The sequence below is a fragment of the Nilaparvata lugens genome, chromosome 4 (genome assembly GCF_014356525.2).
Source record: "Nilaparvata lugens isolate BPH chromosome 4, ASM1435652v1, whole genome shotgun sequence".
In the NCBI taxonomy this organism is placed as follows: Eukaryota; Metazoa; Arthropoda; class Insecta; order Hemiptera; family Delphacidae; genus Nilaparvata; species Nilaparvata lugens.
This window is the reverse complement of record NC_052507.1, coordinates 21,932,685-21,947,857: the sequence shown is the minus strand read 5'-3', so window position 1 is coordinate 21,947,857 and position 15,173 is coordinate 21,932,685. Positions and strand designations below refer to the sequence as shown.

The following is a 15,173-nucleotide window of genomic DNA, read 5'->3' as shown; positions in this document are numbered from 1 at the left end:
ATTCAATCATGAATTTAAGTAATTCAAAATAGAATTGAATAGGCATAATTTTGTTAAAACCACAAAATTATTGTGGGTTTATCACAATATACCATGAAACCTTAACATTTCATACCATGGAACCTAAAGCTTGCTTTCAAACATTCCAGATTATCCAATATTAGAGTATCTCAACATTTTCTATGATTATTAGTAATAGAATATTAATTTTCTTGGTAAGGACTACTTGTATTTACATAAAAATTAAAATCGATGTACCATTTTATTTTAATAATTTAGGAAACTTGAATAATAGAAATGAAGTTGAAATAGGGTATTTCAATTTTCATGTAATAGAATATTCTACGACAATGTTTTGATAGAAGATGCGTCAATTTCTTCAATTTGAATATTGTGATAATTGTTGTAAATTTCAGATTGGTGCGACATGCGTGACCCACCACCCAACCCAGCGACATCTGGTGTTAGCTGGTGGCGAAGATGGAGCCTTGACAGTGTGGGATTTGAGACACAACACATTCCCGGTCACAGTTCTAACGGCGCATTCCCAATCAGGTGAACGCAAATGCACAGAAATTATCATCTTTCCATTTATAAACTTTTGAGATTTACGCATAATATTTATCACATTTATTTATTTATCACATTGTGTACGAATACTTACTTAATATGAGGAAAGGCACAACAGGCTCATGCCCAAGACTGTCCCATTTCCAATTTATACTATACTGTCCAAACCAAAATGTTGGTTATGTCACTTTCACTTTTCAAAATACAATTTACGCTCTTCAATACTCAGATAAACGAGTAAATTTTGAATGAAATAGGTACGGTACTATTAGAGTCTAAAATGAAAAAAATCTAGAACAGTAACTTAGTAATTATTCAAAAAGTCTAAATTTTGAATGAAACTAGAGATTTTTGAGCTAAAAACTTTTCACTTTACAGAAAAGTACAGCTGTAAACATATTCAAACAATATTGCAACTAATGATCTCCAGTATAATTTAGAAAGAAGTGGGGGTTTCAAAGAACTGTTGTATAGTTAGAAACTAATCAATTCTCACTAAAAAACTATATTATGATGAAAATTTGATACCTCTCATGAATTTCATATAATTCACACCCATCATCTCATCGGTTCTGCATTCTTGTTTGTCCGTATGGGAAACCTCATCCCATGAATTTCTTTTTCAAATTACAAATGTGGTATTTGATCGGTTTATTGATTGATAAATGAATCATTCATGAATAGGCATGAATACAATACAAAATTAATAGAATTTTTATGAATAACTATTATTTTGTGTATTTTTAAAACTAATGTTTAATACTGTAATGCCTGGTTTCACCAAGCTCGGTCAAGAGATCGGTCTTAAGTTCAAATCGCCTACGCTTTACAACGAGTAAATTGAACACGGTAAATTGTTCCCAGTAGTAAATTGTTCCAGTCACAATTTACCAGTAAAAAAATCCGTGGCCATGGAAACAATTATTTTGACAGTAAATGTTCCGAAAACCAGTTACTGGTAAATAATAAATCCTGCCTCGCACTGTGTCCACGGTGCATTTCATAATTTACCATTTCAAAACTTTTGAAGTGGCGTTCCATGGGAACAAGTAGTGTTGCACTAGTCACGTGACATGGAACAATCTACCATGAAACTAGAAGTGGAACTAAGACAATTTACCACTTACCGTGTTCCCAGAACGTACCCATTATGATTTCTATGGAAATAGCTTTTATTGATAATTCCAGTCCACTTATATAAAGCATGCACGGTTCGACCACAGAATAGGTACGGTTCGACCACAGAATAGGTACAGAATGGAAACTGTCAATCAAACGCCTATCCAACCAATGCTTTTTATATGGCTCAAATACTAGACACGTCACGTAACCTTGGGAAGTTCCAATGCTGGTCTTCTGATTGGCTCGCGGCAGTGAACGAGATCAATTGATCCGGATCAGTAAAGTGATCCGAACCTCCCATTAATACTATTACAGTGCGGAACTTCCTAACAAGATGGCGGATTTTTGCGCCAGGGTACTAGCAGAGTTTCCATACTGTATGTATACTGTGGTTCGACCATCTCTTGACCGAGCTTGATGAAACCGGACATTAAACTAATTTTTTAGTGTCAATGTTGTACAGTATCTTCAAAAGGGTTGTATCTATAAACGTCAAGTAAGAATGGTGTAACTATAATTTTTTATATATTTGGTTTAACTATTTGTTTATCGGTTGAGCCAACTTTATGACTATACATTATATGGATAACTTGTACAGTTTATATTTCTCAACGTTTGAAAATAGTATAACCTAACACTGATGCCTAGATGGATTATCGGGAAAATTCACACGATAATAATACAACTAAAGCCCGGTTTCTAATACACTTATTGAATCTAATGAGCCACTAAATCTATACATTGTATAAAGGTTTAATGGTCAATTAGATTTAATAAGTAGGTAGTGTCCTAGAAACCGGTCCCAAGGCTAATTGTAGGGTTGTAACTTATCAACTTGATGTTTTGATTGTTTTCAGTGAGTGAACTGCAGTTCCATCCAGATCGGCCGGAGCATCTGTTCACGTGCTCGACCAATGGCGAGATCTGGCACTGGAACACGAGCGCGGTCGCCCGCAGTTCGGCTCTGGGGTCGGCCTCTGACATGTCGGTGCTGGCCGGCATAGAGGACAATCCCTGGCTCAACCCAGACGTCGCCAAGAACCGCATGGAAGTGTTCGCTCTGATGCCAGCCATCAGTCAACCAATCAACAGCTTCGACCTCAACCGAACACGTCTTGTTTGTGGCTGTGACAACGAGGCTGTTTACGTTATTAAAAATCTTATTCTATGAAAAGCGTTCACTTAGAAACTTTAAGTTGTCTTTTGGTTAAACTGGCATTTGAAAATGTTTACTATCAACCACATCAGCCTGTATTTATTACCTGTAATAATTTTGATCAGTTTTCTTACTGAACCGTATTTGTTAAAATATACTTGAATCGTTTTGGATAGTACTGCTTGCATCAGTAGTCATTTCGGTACCTTCTACTCATCCTTGAAAGTCAGTTTGAATTGCAGTGCAACCCCGGCAACCGAAACCCGGGTCACCCTAATCAGTGCCATAAATAATTCTAATAATTAACATCACTTCACTTGTATGGGCTACTTTATTCAAATTGATAAAAACAATATAACAACCCTTTATTAAAATATTTTAAAGTTTTTAGGGTACTACAAGTTGTTATATTGTTTTTATTAATTTGAATAAGTAATATCAATGATTTCTGTATTCCACCATCTAGTAACTTTAGTTGTTCTGTTTCTATCAAGTATTTTCTAATTCATTATAATTATTTGTAGCTGACATAACACATTATATTATATAGACGTTAATTAATTTCCCTACCCATAATGTTAATAGGCTATTTTTAGCTTATGGCATTAACCGAAAAATAGGTTATCCGAAATGGCTCTCTCCCCTTTATTTCGGTTAACCGGGGTTCTACTGTATCAGCAATTTTTCAAATAGAACGTTTTATATATTGAATGTCAACTTTTTCTATTCAAATTGGAGTAAGAGAAAGACTCCAACCTGAATGGCGCTCAATTATTTGTGATATACTATGTATGAATTTTCATAACAAATTTCTTATTTTACTTTCCTTGCCATATTACCATAGGTAAGGAAAGTATTGCTTTCCGAAAAAAATTAAGGTACCCCAATTTCTAAATCTCTATACGTTTCAAGGTCCCCTGAGTCCAAAAAAACTGGTTTTTGGGTATTGGTCTGTATGTGTGTGTGTGTGTGTGTGTGTGTGTGTGTGTGTGGTGTGTGTGTGTGTGTATGAGTGTATGTGCGTCTGTGTACACGATATCTCATCTCCCAATTAACGGAATGACTTGAAATTAGGAACTTAAGGTCCTTTCACTAAAAGGATCCGACACGAACAATTTCGATCAAATGCAATTCAATATGGCGGCTAAAATGGCGAAAATGTTGTCAAAAACAGGGTTTTTCGTGATTTTCTCGAAAACGGCTCCAACGATTTTGATCAAATTCATACCTAAAATAGTCATCGATAAGCTCTATCAACTGCCACAAGTCCCATATCTGTAAAAATTTCAGGAGCTTTGCCCCATCAATGCAGATAGATTTCCAATTATCAGGCTTCAGATACAATTGAAACAAAAAAATCAAGTGGAGTAGATTGAGCATGAAAATCTCTACAATTAATGTTCAGTAACATTTTCACCTAAAATTGAAAATAAGCTTTACATTCGAGAAAATGTGATTATTCAGTTGCAAATTATTGTTGATTCTATTAAATCATTCACTATGAAGGGATAGCAGACCTCATGTGTGTCTCCAGCGTTATTGCCCTGTCACCAGCTGGCTCAAATCTTTGAATAGTAGACTTGAGATGCGCGGGAACACTAGCGTCAGGTGATCAATTTTCATAACGGCAAGAAAAGTTGTGTGAATGAGCCACACCAGATTTTTTAGAGATGCGCTGAGGCAGCAAGGCAAAACACCTGAAAGGCTTGTCGCTTTTAACAGCGACTCAACAATACGATAGGGATTTTATCGAAGACAAATACAGGATGATGTTTGACATAATGTAACTGAGTTTGAGAAATCCATACTACAAACTCCAAACGCTTTCATTATTCATGACGTTAACTTATATTTGATATTCTGAAAACAAAATTTCATGAAAAATAAAAACAGTTATGTTTTAATATGTAGTTTTTATTAAAAGTATCAACTTAGTTTAATAAACTCCATTTACTTATATCATTTCCCAAATTATGTATGACAAAATACAATACTTGACACTCATAAAATTCAATAACAAATAATGTTTTAAAATATATATTCAATTACAGTATTTAGCAGTAAAGTAGATTAATAATATCGGTGATACAAAGTAATTTCATTTCACGATTTCCTCACATTTCAAAAATAATATCATGGTGGTGATTGTATAATCTATAAATAAAATTATAAGGCTGATATTTTGCCTTGAGAATTATAATATTAGAAAATTTAATTAACAATTAAATTTAATATCATTACAGATTTATATATTTGTGATTCATTTAAGAGATTATCAATGATCATCACAACATATTCAGTCACACAGTGATAATTGTAATTTCCGTAGAACGATTTTTAAAATTTTACGACATAAAACATAAATAACTTGAAAGTTATCACATCACACTCAATTTAGGGAAGCATGAATGAGATTTTAACAATCAAAAAGCCTAAATTACACGTAGCAAGTGTTGGGCCGCAAGAGTGGGCAGCCAGCTCGGACAGGGAAAAAGAGCATGTTCTACAATATCTCTTTTTCGCTTACTATAGTACCTACCTTATTGGTAGTTCTTTATTTCGGCCTAGCTCTCGGTGAGATTTGAGCTTTAGAGTTTTACTTTTTTAAAAGGCAGTTTCGATTACCGTAACAGTAGTTAGCTGTGCTGTATAAAATACATTACAATGAAGGTGGAACATCACTCAACAATGATTTATTTTTTTATTTTCCTCTTGAGTTCATTATTCTTTTTAGTTGAATTCATCTTTATTATTCAATAATATAATGTCCAAATTTGATTTTTCAATTAAATAATTCCTGAGGTAGATTCAAATTGTACAAAAATTATATAAATGCCTATTATGTTGTGGTTTTTAAGAAAAACAATTCCACAACAGTTTGGAACGTGCAAAGTTACACACAGATAATAAAATTACCTGATCAACAAGTATAATGCAACTCATGTAAGTCTAGATGGATAAAATTCATTTGAAATAATACCATTGATCATTCAACATATTCAGTCACACAGTTTTCTCAAAATATCAATATTCAGAATAAAAATGCTGCTTATAAGCTACAACTAAGTACTACAGTATAGTATATAATTTTTTTAATTTTTATACTATTGATAATATTTTTATTCTAACTCAAATATATAAATCGTACCTATGAACTATATAACAACAAATACCGTGATCTCCAGAATGTTTTATGTTGACTAAATGAAATAATACATATCTTGGATTCACTGTATAAAAATTGGTAGCAGTATGTATGAATCGAGTCTATTTGGTGAATACATGATCACCAATGCTCAAACACAACTAGCTTCACATTGTGTAGTGGCTACATTCGCCGCATTGTCATGTAATGATTACATGCGATAAAACAATCATCGACCTGTAAGAGATAAGATACTAGTGATCTCCAGTAAAAGGCTATTTCCATAACAGGTTGTTTTCAAATAAGGACAGTTTTATGACTGGTTATCATCAATATTTCATATTACCTCTAAATAAAAACTGTTGCTGTCGGTCTACAAAAATTCAAAGTATACGGATACCTCACGGAATGCTATCAGTCATGATAGCTAAATTCTGCGCGGGCGTACAGAAAACTAATAAATGTCGATGTTTGTTGATGATAATGTATGGAAACACTTGTTCTAGTTATATACCAGCATGTAGATGCAGAACGTAAACCCAGGATGTTATTACAAAATATTGTTAACACAATTTATATATATTAACTTTGTGGCAATTGATGGATTCAATTTATAGTTGAGTGATACACTTTATTTATTCATGGTTGGATATTAATTTACAGCTATTCCTCATTAAAAAACTGGCCTTATTTGAAAACTATATCCAGTAGTCCTTCATTTCTTGAAATTCATAAAAAACTTATATTATAATGGACCTACTGTGAACTATAATAATGCATTACTGGAAGACCCTTCCGAATTGCTATTGGTCTTCTCAGTACTATTCTGATGCATTTGTCAGGAGCCTCAGGCAATCCTATTATAATAGGCCTACCTAGAACACGTCTGAGGAAACCCATCGCAAATACAAAGGCTACACGAAGTCCACCGCAACTCTGAACCTGAGACACTTGCAGACAACACTTTACCACTAAATATGACACATACTGTAGCTGATGCCTAGCACATGCTGGCTGCTTGAGAACTCACTCACACTAACACTACACCAAGGTTCTGTTCTATACACCTCAACTGTAGACAACAATTACTATGGGCAGCTTCCATGCACTACACTTTCTTGTTGTTACAGTGAGAGATTCTCGTTAAACTGTTATCATTGGTTGATTGAGAAGCATTGATGCTGACAGTTATACATCAACAACATCTAAGCTTCCCATTCAAGCAATGCGGACAGTTGAACTTGAATCTCACTGGAGAGAACAATAGGAGTGTGGCGTTACATGGGCACATCGAGCGCAGTGAGCAGATCGGAGCCGTGCAGCAGAAGGCTGCTGGGAGCGTTGACGGCGTAGTCCTGCTCTGTGAGGTCCATGAGGGAGGGAACAGTGCCATCCGGATCTAGCAGCGTCAGCGACTTGAGCCGCGTTCGGCCGTCGCCGTCTGCGTTCGCCCGCCGTCTTCCGCTGTCCTGTAAACACACCATCAAATCACATTAGTCTCCTAAACCTAAATATTGAATAACATTGTAGAATACGTTTTTTCATACATCAAAATTTCAAAATAAATGTTTATTAGAAGACTTTAATTGCCAGTTTACTGGTGATTAAGCATGAAATTTACTAGTAGGTGAGAAATAAAATATTTAAAAACTATCACTTTCTTCCTAAGAAATCTCGAGAAAAGTGAGACAAGAGTCATTTTCTATATGTATATTTACACACACATCGATTTTTGGAAGTTCGATTCTTTGCCGTCATTATGAAATCTACCAGATTAAACGGAACTTGGCAAATACATGAACGCCAAGTATAAAAGAACGGCAAGAAATCGTACGTCCAAAAATCGATGTGTGTGTAACTGGATCAAGTTGGAAAATTCATTAATTTATGAATTATTGTATGCATTGTATTATTTGTAACAAACATAAAACCATCACACAATAGAATAACAATTTCTTTGATATTCTTGAAGATGAAAAGGATGAGCAAATTTCAATAAATAATATAGAATAGAAAAAGTAATTAATAAGAATGACTTGAAAATCAAAATAGGTAACAAATATAACCATGAATAATGAACGTGTGATTATAATAAATAATAGTAGTCAATGTAAAGGTTGCATTTTAAATACAACTGAGTTATATAGGCTATTATTTCAATTTATAAACATGTTAACATTCGCAAATGCCATCACATAACACCACATAATAAAATATCATAATAGGCTAGTCAACTCGAGAAAACCGTAGGAAATTTATATATATATATATATATATATATATATATATATATATATATATATAAGTATTTATATATATATATCAATGAAACTGTATAAAACACAAAAAAATCATAGAGACATAGGCTAACTAGAATGGATGCAATAATGAGCAGGAAGAGTAATGAGATATTTTAATCAACAATATTTTAGTCAACCAGTAAACAACAATTTACAAATCCACAATACGACTAGGAATAATCGATTAACATAATTTTGACTCGTACATTATTATAGATTATTTGTATAAAGCTATGTAATAAAATTATAAAATATCCAGGTTTTAGAGAAGAACATCGTGACCTTGCTCTGAACCCTAGAGATGTAGAATTTTTTTGGCAATTGCATTTTATCGACAGATAAACCGCATGCGGTATGCTTCCTCAATGATAGTCCTCACCTCAATAATTATTCCTCTCTCTGTTTTTCATAAAATGGTTACCTAATTGTTGCTGAATTCAGAGTTATTTGATTCTATTTCCATGCAGGATACCGTATGTAACTCAATTTTTTCAGAAATAATAAATAATGTAATGCGGAATGGAATTCAAACCAAACACCATCAAAGTTGCAAGATTTTACAACACTATGGCAGCTTGCCAAAAATTTGTTCATATCAGAAAGATTATTTTTTCACATTCATGATGGAGCTCATCATGTGAATAATAAAATTGCTACCTTCATTTTAAGCCTAAAGGAGGGCGAAGTTAGGGGAAGTGTGAACCCGAAGAGATAAAAAAATCAGACAAATTTCTTGGGCAGCAGATAAAAATGTAGGTTCATAATTCATATTTTATCAGCAACTAAATATTGTAGTTTTTATCTCTCTCAAAAAACGTATCATTGCTACACTTCAACTTCAATGGTGGAGTTATCAGAGGATGCTGCTTTGATGATTAACCAAGTACCGTACTCGCACATTTGCATTGATTGTTACAAATGCAATTTCTCATTCATTTCCATCTAAGTTACATTTGTATTGATTATTTATTGTTTAAACGGGTGTCTTCCAGTAGGCTATAGTAAGCCCACCAATGAAAACGAATGATACACCAAACTAAATCAAACCAAGGGAAACAAGATATAATTTCGAAGGAATATGATGATGATGACAATTATTATAAAATATCAAGCTATTATCGACTCCACATACACAAGCTATGTTTATCCTAATAAGGCCTTTCTTTAAATCAAATTGTTCAGGTGATCGCAATGTATTTCTCTTATTTGAATTATGTTGATCAATTTTTTATACCTTTTCAATTTTACCACCATGTTCAGCCAAAAAGCTAACCATCAAGATCGTACCGTATCATGAATGGTTTTTTAGGTTTTTATTGAAAAGATTGAAATGTTATCACTTTGGTGTGACCTTCTATTGTAGTAATACCTCACCTGACAGTAGGCTATTCCTACGCTCTGTGTTAAAAAATTGGAAAGATGCTAATAAGTTGAGAGAAAAACTGTCTTGAAAGAAGAGATTAAATTGAGAGAAACAACGCACGTGATTAAAAATCAAATATTTTATATAAAATTTGAGGCTATTGAACTTATGATACATCCTTTAATAATTTCCTACATCGATAGAAAATAAAAATTTCTCAAATATCTTGTGTTTTGGAGTGGTGTGAATAGGACTGGTGTTCACCATTAGTGAATGAATAATAGATCAGTGATAAAGTTAAGAATTATTACTTTCTTAAGAGTATTAATGAGTATTATCTTCAAAAAACTACTCGTAAATACAAATAGTTTTATTCAAGTTGATCATAGAATTTATTATTCCACCAATGGCCAAATAGCCAGTTGAACATTATATTTGTGTACGAGTAATTGATCAATTAGTAAGCAATCAGCAACAAGAACATTATTTTTGTAAGACACAAGAAATTGTTTTAAAATAGAGCCAAACTAAGAGAATCATTATTATATTATTTTATGCAATGACGAAGAGAAAAAATATTTAATAAATATAAAACTCGAATTCAATGCAAGGGTAATAAAAGATGTCAACTTGAAAAAATGTAAACTACATTGAAGGTAGGAGTTATCTTTCACTCGAATTTATTCATGATGGGGTCTCTCTCCGAATGATATTAAGATCATTGAACAACTTTCAAAGGCTTCGCAATAAGTGGAAGCTGAACAATGCCTGTCGAGAGGAAAGAGAGAGAAAGATGGTGTGCTGTGAGATGGAAACTGAAGTGCCCTAGAGAAAGCATACAACGCTACTCAACTGCAGAGGACTCCAAAAAATTAACTAATGAAATTACGTTGTTTTGAAGAGAGTTTCAAGTCCCAATCGAATAGATAGAAAACTTCATCAATGGATTATATATGTTATTGATAAATTAGAAGAATTCAGGAAAAAAGCTACAACTAAGTGACAGGTAATCATAGGCCTAAACGATTTTATATGAATTTGTAATGAATCTTTGGATTATTGTATTAATATAGATTTCATTCTCATGTAATTATAAAAATGTAAAAAATTATCCCGGACACAGTTTGCAAATAATTGTGAAACTCGAGAGATAGAAAACTTTATCAATTGATTATATATGTTATTTATAAATTAGAACAATTCAGAAAAAAAACTACAACTATTTGGCGTGAAAATTGAAATGGACATAACCTATTATACATAGGTTCAATTGAAACTATGAGAAATTGGGACAATTTGAAACTAAATCGGGAAATTGAAAAAGTTTTGGGCAATAGCCTATTTTTCTTTTCCGATCATTGTGAAAACCTAATAAATAAATAAACCAAGTGACAGGTAATCATAGGCCTATAAGATTTTAAATGAATCTTTAGATTATTGTATTAATATAGATTTCATTCTCATGTAATTATAAAAGTGTAGAAAATTATCCCGGACACAGTTTGCAAATAATTTCGAAACTCAATTTTGTATTTCTTTCAGATAAGAAAGGAATATTAGTGAATATTGTATCTAGTGATTATTCTCATTACTCAAAGTGATGGATAAGTGGCAGTGGATAGATATCCTTGCTTGCAATTAGTTTTTGATTGTGATGTTTGCCGTTTCAGTTTTGGTAACTTTAGCCGTTAGAACAGAAGAGTAGTCTACGGTATCAAAATAATTCGGAAAAATGAATGAAATTAAATAGATATTGACAAAACTTCGATGAGCTAACTGGAATATTACAAATCAGAGTAATAGTTTCTCATTGCATAGAAAACTATCTAAAATCAAGAATATTATGTTTTTGATAGCACTGTTTACAGTTATCACCATCTTTACAGTTATTTACTTTCGAATAAGGTGAATTTAATTCAATTGACAGTGAGCCGATATATTTATATATGGTAATTGGTTATAAATTTTGACTCTTCTAAGCTACCTCTGATATTCTTGTTCCATTTTGTCAGACATTGTTATCATCCTTTATCTCATTTACCGTACTTTGGAGATGCCATATCTTCATTTGAGCATCATCAGCAAATAATTTGAGTAATTGAGCATGGAAGTAACCTATAGGTCTATGCAAAAAATCACAAAGACCACAGATGCGGTTTAAAGCGCATGATAAAGTAAAATATGAACTTAAATTTTCTAGTTTTATCTCTTATCCAATACCCAATGAATTTAATTTTCAAAATTATGAACGGAACAGGAATCCTTCAACAGTATGTAATTTGTTGTAGCATAAAAGTCGTAATAGACCTCAAATACTAATTATGCTCTACTGAATTAGAAAAAAAATCAAGACGAGAACAAGTTCCTTGAAACTTTAAATGCTATTAATTTGAAAAATAAAATTCATCTTCAATTCAATCTAAAAATTTCAACTTTGAAAGCTGAATAGAAGTCATCATTCACCATCGGAAGAGATTTTGACTGAACAATAATATTAACACTATTAGAACAGGTGCAGCTTGTAAATCAATCGATAGTGGATCTCATATTTGACGTTCTTCTCACTATTTGAACATTGTGAATCATTCGTGTCTTGCATTGATTTGTGGTTTGGAGGGGAAAAAATACAATGGAGTGATGAATTGAGCAAAGGTACTATGCAAGTAACATTTTTGTAGTTTTATGGACAGAATCGTCAATGGCTTGATGAAAGGTTTTTGGATTTAGAAGAATATAGAAGTATTTTAATAAATTCGATTATGCTCTTATTTGAATTTCTTGGTTCAAATTGAATAATGCAAATCGCTAGTTTTGTGCAAGTTCAAACAGGAATGTTGATAGTTTAATTAGGTACTTTCGTATTTACTCTTCTATCTTTGAATGATTTAATCTGCTATCTTCTGTTTTATTGTTTCTTTAAGTATCTTGATCTCCATCAATTATTCAAAACTATTCTCAGGGCAGTTTAGAAAACGAAAATATAACTCTTCAATGATGTAGCATTGATGGAAGCTAAGACAATTCATAGAAATAAACTAGGAGACAAGTATGGTTATTGAGACAAGAAACTGTAATTGAGTTTCTAAATAGACCGACTTTTACTGAGTGAGATAGTATTCATTGATCCCATACAGTAGTTTTAAATAAACGTCGTTGTAGATATCAATCCTATTCATTGGGAAAGTTCATAATAACATTACCGTCACCAATACGAGAAAAAAATTAATACTCAATCATGGAAATTCACTCAATTTATGAGATTTTTACAGACACATGTATGGGTAAGTACACTAATAAATGAAAAACGGTTCAATCCACTCATCTAATTAAATAGTTTTTCCTTTGATTTCAACAGGCGACGGTGGGGATAATAATACCATGAAATTCAAATTCATAATTTTGTTGGCATTCATCACGATATTCCTGATATTCCATGATATTCTACAAATGAAAGGTGAGTGCAGATGTGATAAAAATTATCAGAAAATAGATAGTACGTGAGTAATTAGATAATCAGAGAAAATCAATAGTGTAATGCACAGAATAAAATCAATGTTTGATGAACTTGAAGTGAATAAACTCCACCAAATACAGGAAGCAGAGGCGTTTCAAACATCAAATCAGGATAAAAGAAACTCGTTAAGTTTTCAAATTTTTACTGTAAATACAATAGATTTTTTATTATTTCATAACAATAAACAATATATATAGATATAATAATTAATTTCACTACTCGCTCACTAGTTGCATCGGTTAACCGTTGATTACAGATTAAAATAGTCCACTATCCTCAAAGTTGTCCCAGCACTACTTGGTAACTCATTCACCATACATCAATTCCAATAGGATAATAGTTATAATTATTACAATCGATTGATGCTGAAATTCAAATAGGTTATTTCATTTCAAAGAAGTTTTGATGGAATTTATAAATTTATAACATTGAACAGCAATTTCCTACTGCGAGTCACAAGTGTTTAGTATTTCATTGTAAATGTTTGAAAAATGAAAATATTGCCAATAGGATTGAAAATTCAGGAAATAAAACGAAAGTGATTGAAAAAATAATATTGTTCCGGTATTGAACATATTGAAATGAATTAAAACTAAACAGATAGAATTTGAAAGATAGTACAAGGAAGAAAATTTTCAAATTTCAGGAAAAATAATTCATTTAACCAACAAATATTTCATATAAGAGAAAGTATAACTAGAGAGAAAATTGTAGAAATTTAAACAAGAAATAATTTATATTCGAACAAATATCATTTGATTCCAGTAATCAAAATAACATAACATCAAATATATCAATCTTTAAATAAATAATTATTACAAACGATACTAAGGAGATCATCTCAAGTAGAATGCGAACTTCAACAACATGCATACAACTGGTTCAACTAAAATAATATGAGGTAAATAAATATAAACATATAGCCGACTAAATAATCATTTTAAATGAACACAATGTGGCTGCCGAATTGAAAGTTTTTGTTGAAGATGATGAGATGACATCTGGAACATATATTACAACAATGAAACGCTAATAGATAAAACACAACGATTGTGGATTTGTAAACTGTTTTCATTGTGATATTCTGGTCTGAAAAAGATTAGATTGATTCAAATTTATTTGTGGATTTGTAAACTATTGTATATGGAGTTCAGTTATTTGAGGCAGACGAGAATGAAACCTTCGAATGCTCATTGAAACCGATTGTAGGTTGTTATGCTTTTGGAAAGCAACCCTGAAATGTAGATTTGAGTCCAATTCGCAGGTTGGACCATGAGGTGAACAAGTTAGTGGTGTGAGGCGGGCGGGCTACTTGTCTAGGAAGTACACGAGGTCGTGTAGCTGACGCTACGAGTAGGACGCGTGCCGCCTGTAGACGGCTGCACTCGGAGTACTGTACGGTTTTCTCGAGTTGAGGCACACGTAGCCTGCACTGATATCACATCCACTTACTAAAAGGTTCATTAGCACACTATTTGTGCGCCCCCCGCCGTCAAGGACCCCCGGGCGCGCTATCGACGGCTGCTGCCGACTCCGCTTTGCCGATCCGCCATTGTGACTAAGCTCCGGGCAGCCGGCTCGTTTGCCCCCCCTCTTGTCACCGCACCCGTCACCTCCTCCGCCACCTATACCTCCTCCTCCTCCTATCCACACACAAACAACACTATTATCAAAATGGAAACATCGTTTTCAAAAACTAATGAATCAAGTTGTATCCTAAGAAGACAAGAAAATGAAAAGCTTATGTTAGGTTGTACCAATAAATACAACACAATTATAAAAGTAAATAAAAGTAATCCTAGTCATACTCATCAATAAAAGTAAATCCTAATTCTTAATAATCTGCAATAAGACAATATTGATCTGGTTGGTGCATCCAACATTAGCATGTTCCAAGTAAATTTATTGAGGCATTTGGACTTTTCCCATTAATTGTATTATTTTGTTATGACATAGTATTATTACATCCAGAAGATTTTGTAGTAATAAAATGAAAGCTTAGA

General features: G+C 32.8%; 2 protein-coding genes across 2 annotated transcripts in view; one reads left to right on the top strand and one right to left on the bottom strand.

The window, feature by feature from the left end:
* Positions 1–365: 365 nt before the first annotated feature.
* LOC120350823 (nucleoporin Nup43-like) lies at positions 366–3,026 on the top strand. The gene is made up of 2 exons (XM_039425711.1): positions 366–555; positions 2,550–3,026. The coding sequence occupies exons 1-2, from the start codon at positions 366–368 to the stop codon at positions 2,861–2,863; spliced, it is 504 nt and encodes a 167-aa protein (XP_039281645.1). The 3' UTR covers positions 2,864–3,026.
* Positions 3,027–4,746: 1,720 nt separating this feature from the next.
* Positions 4,747–15,173, bottom strand: part of LOC111046355 (hypoxia-inducible factor 1-alpha) — a 108,447-nt gene continuing 98,020 nt past the window's right edge. The window contains exons 12-13 of the mRNA XM_039426951.1: positions 14,623–14,813; positions 4,747–7,462 (exon numbers count right to left, since the gene is read on the bottom strand). Coding sequence (XP_039282885.1) covers positions 7,271–7,462; positions 14,623–14,813 — 383 coding nt within the window. The 3' untranslated portion in view covers positions 4,747–7,270. The remainder of the gene's footprint in view (positions 7,463–14,622; positions 14,814–15,173) is intronic.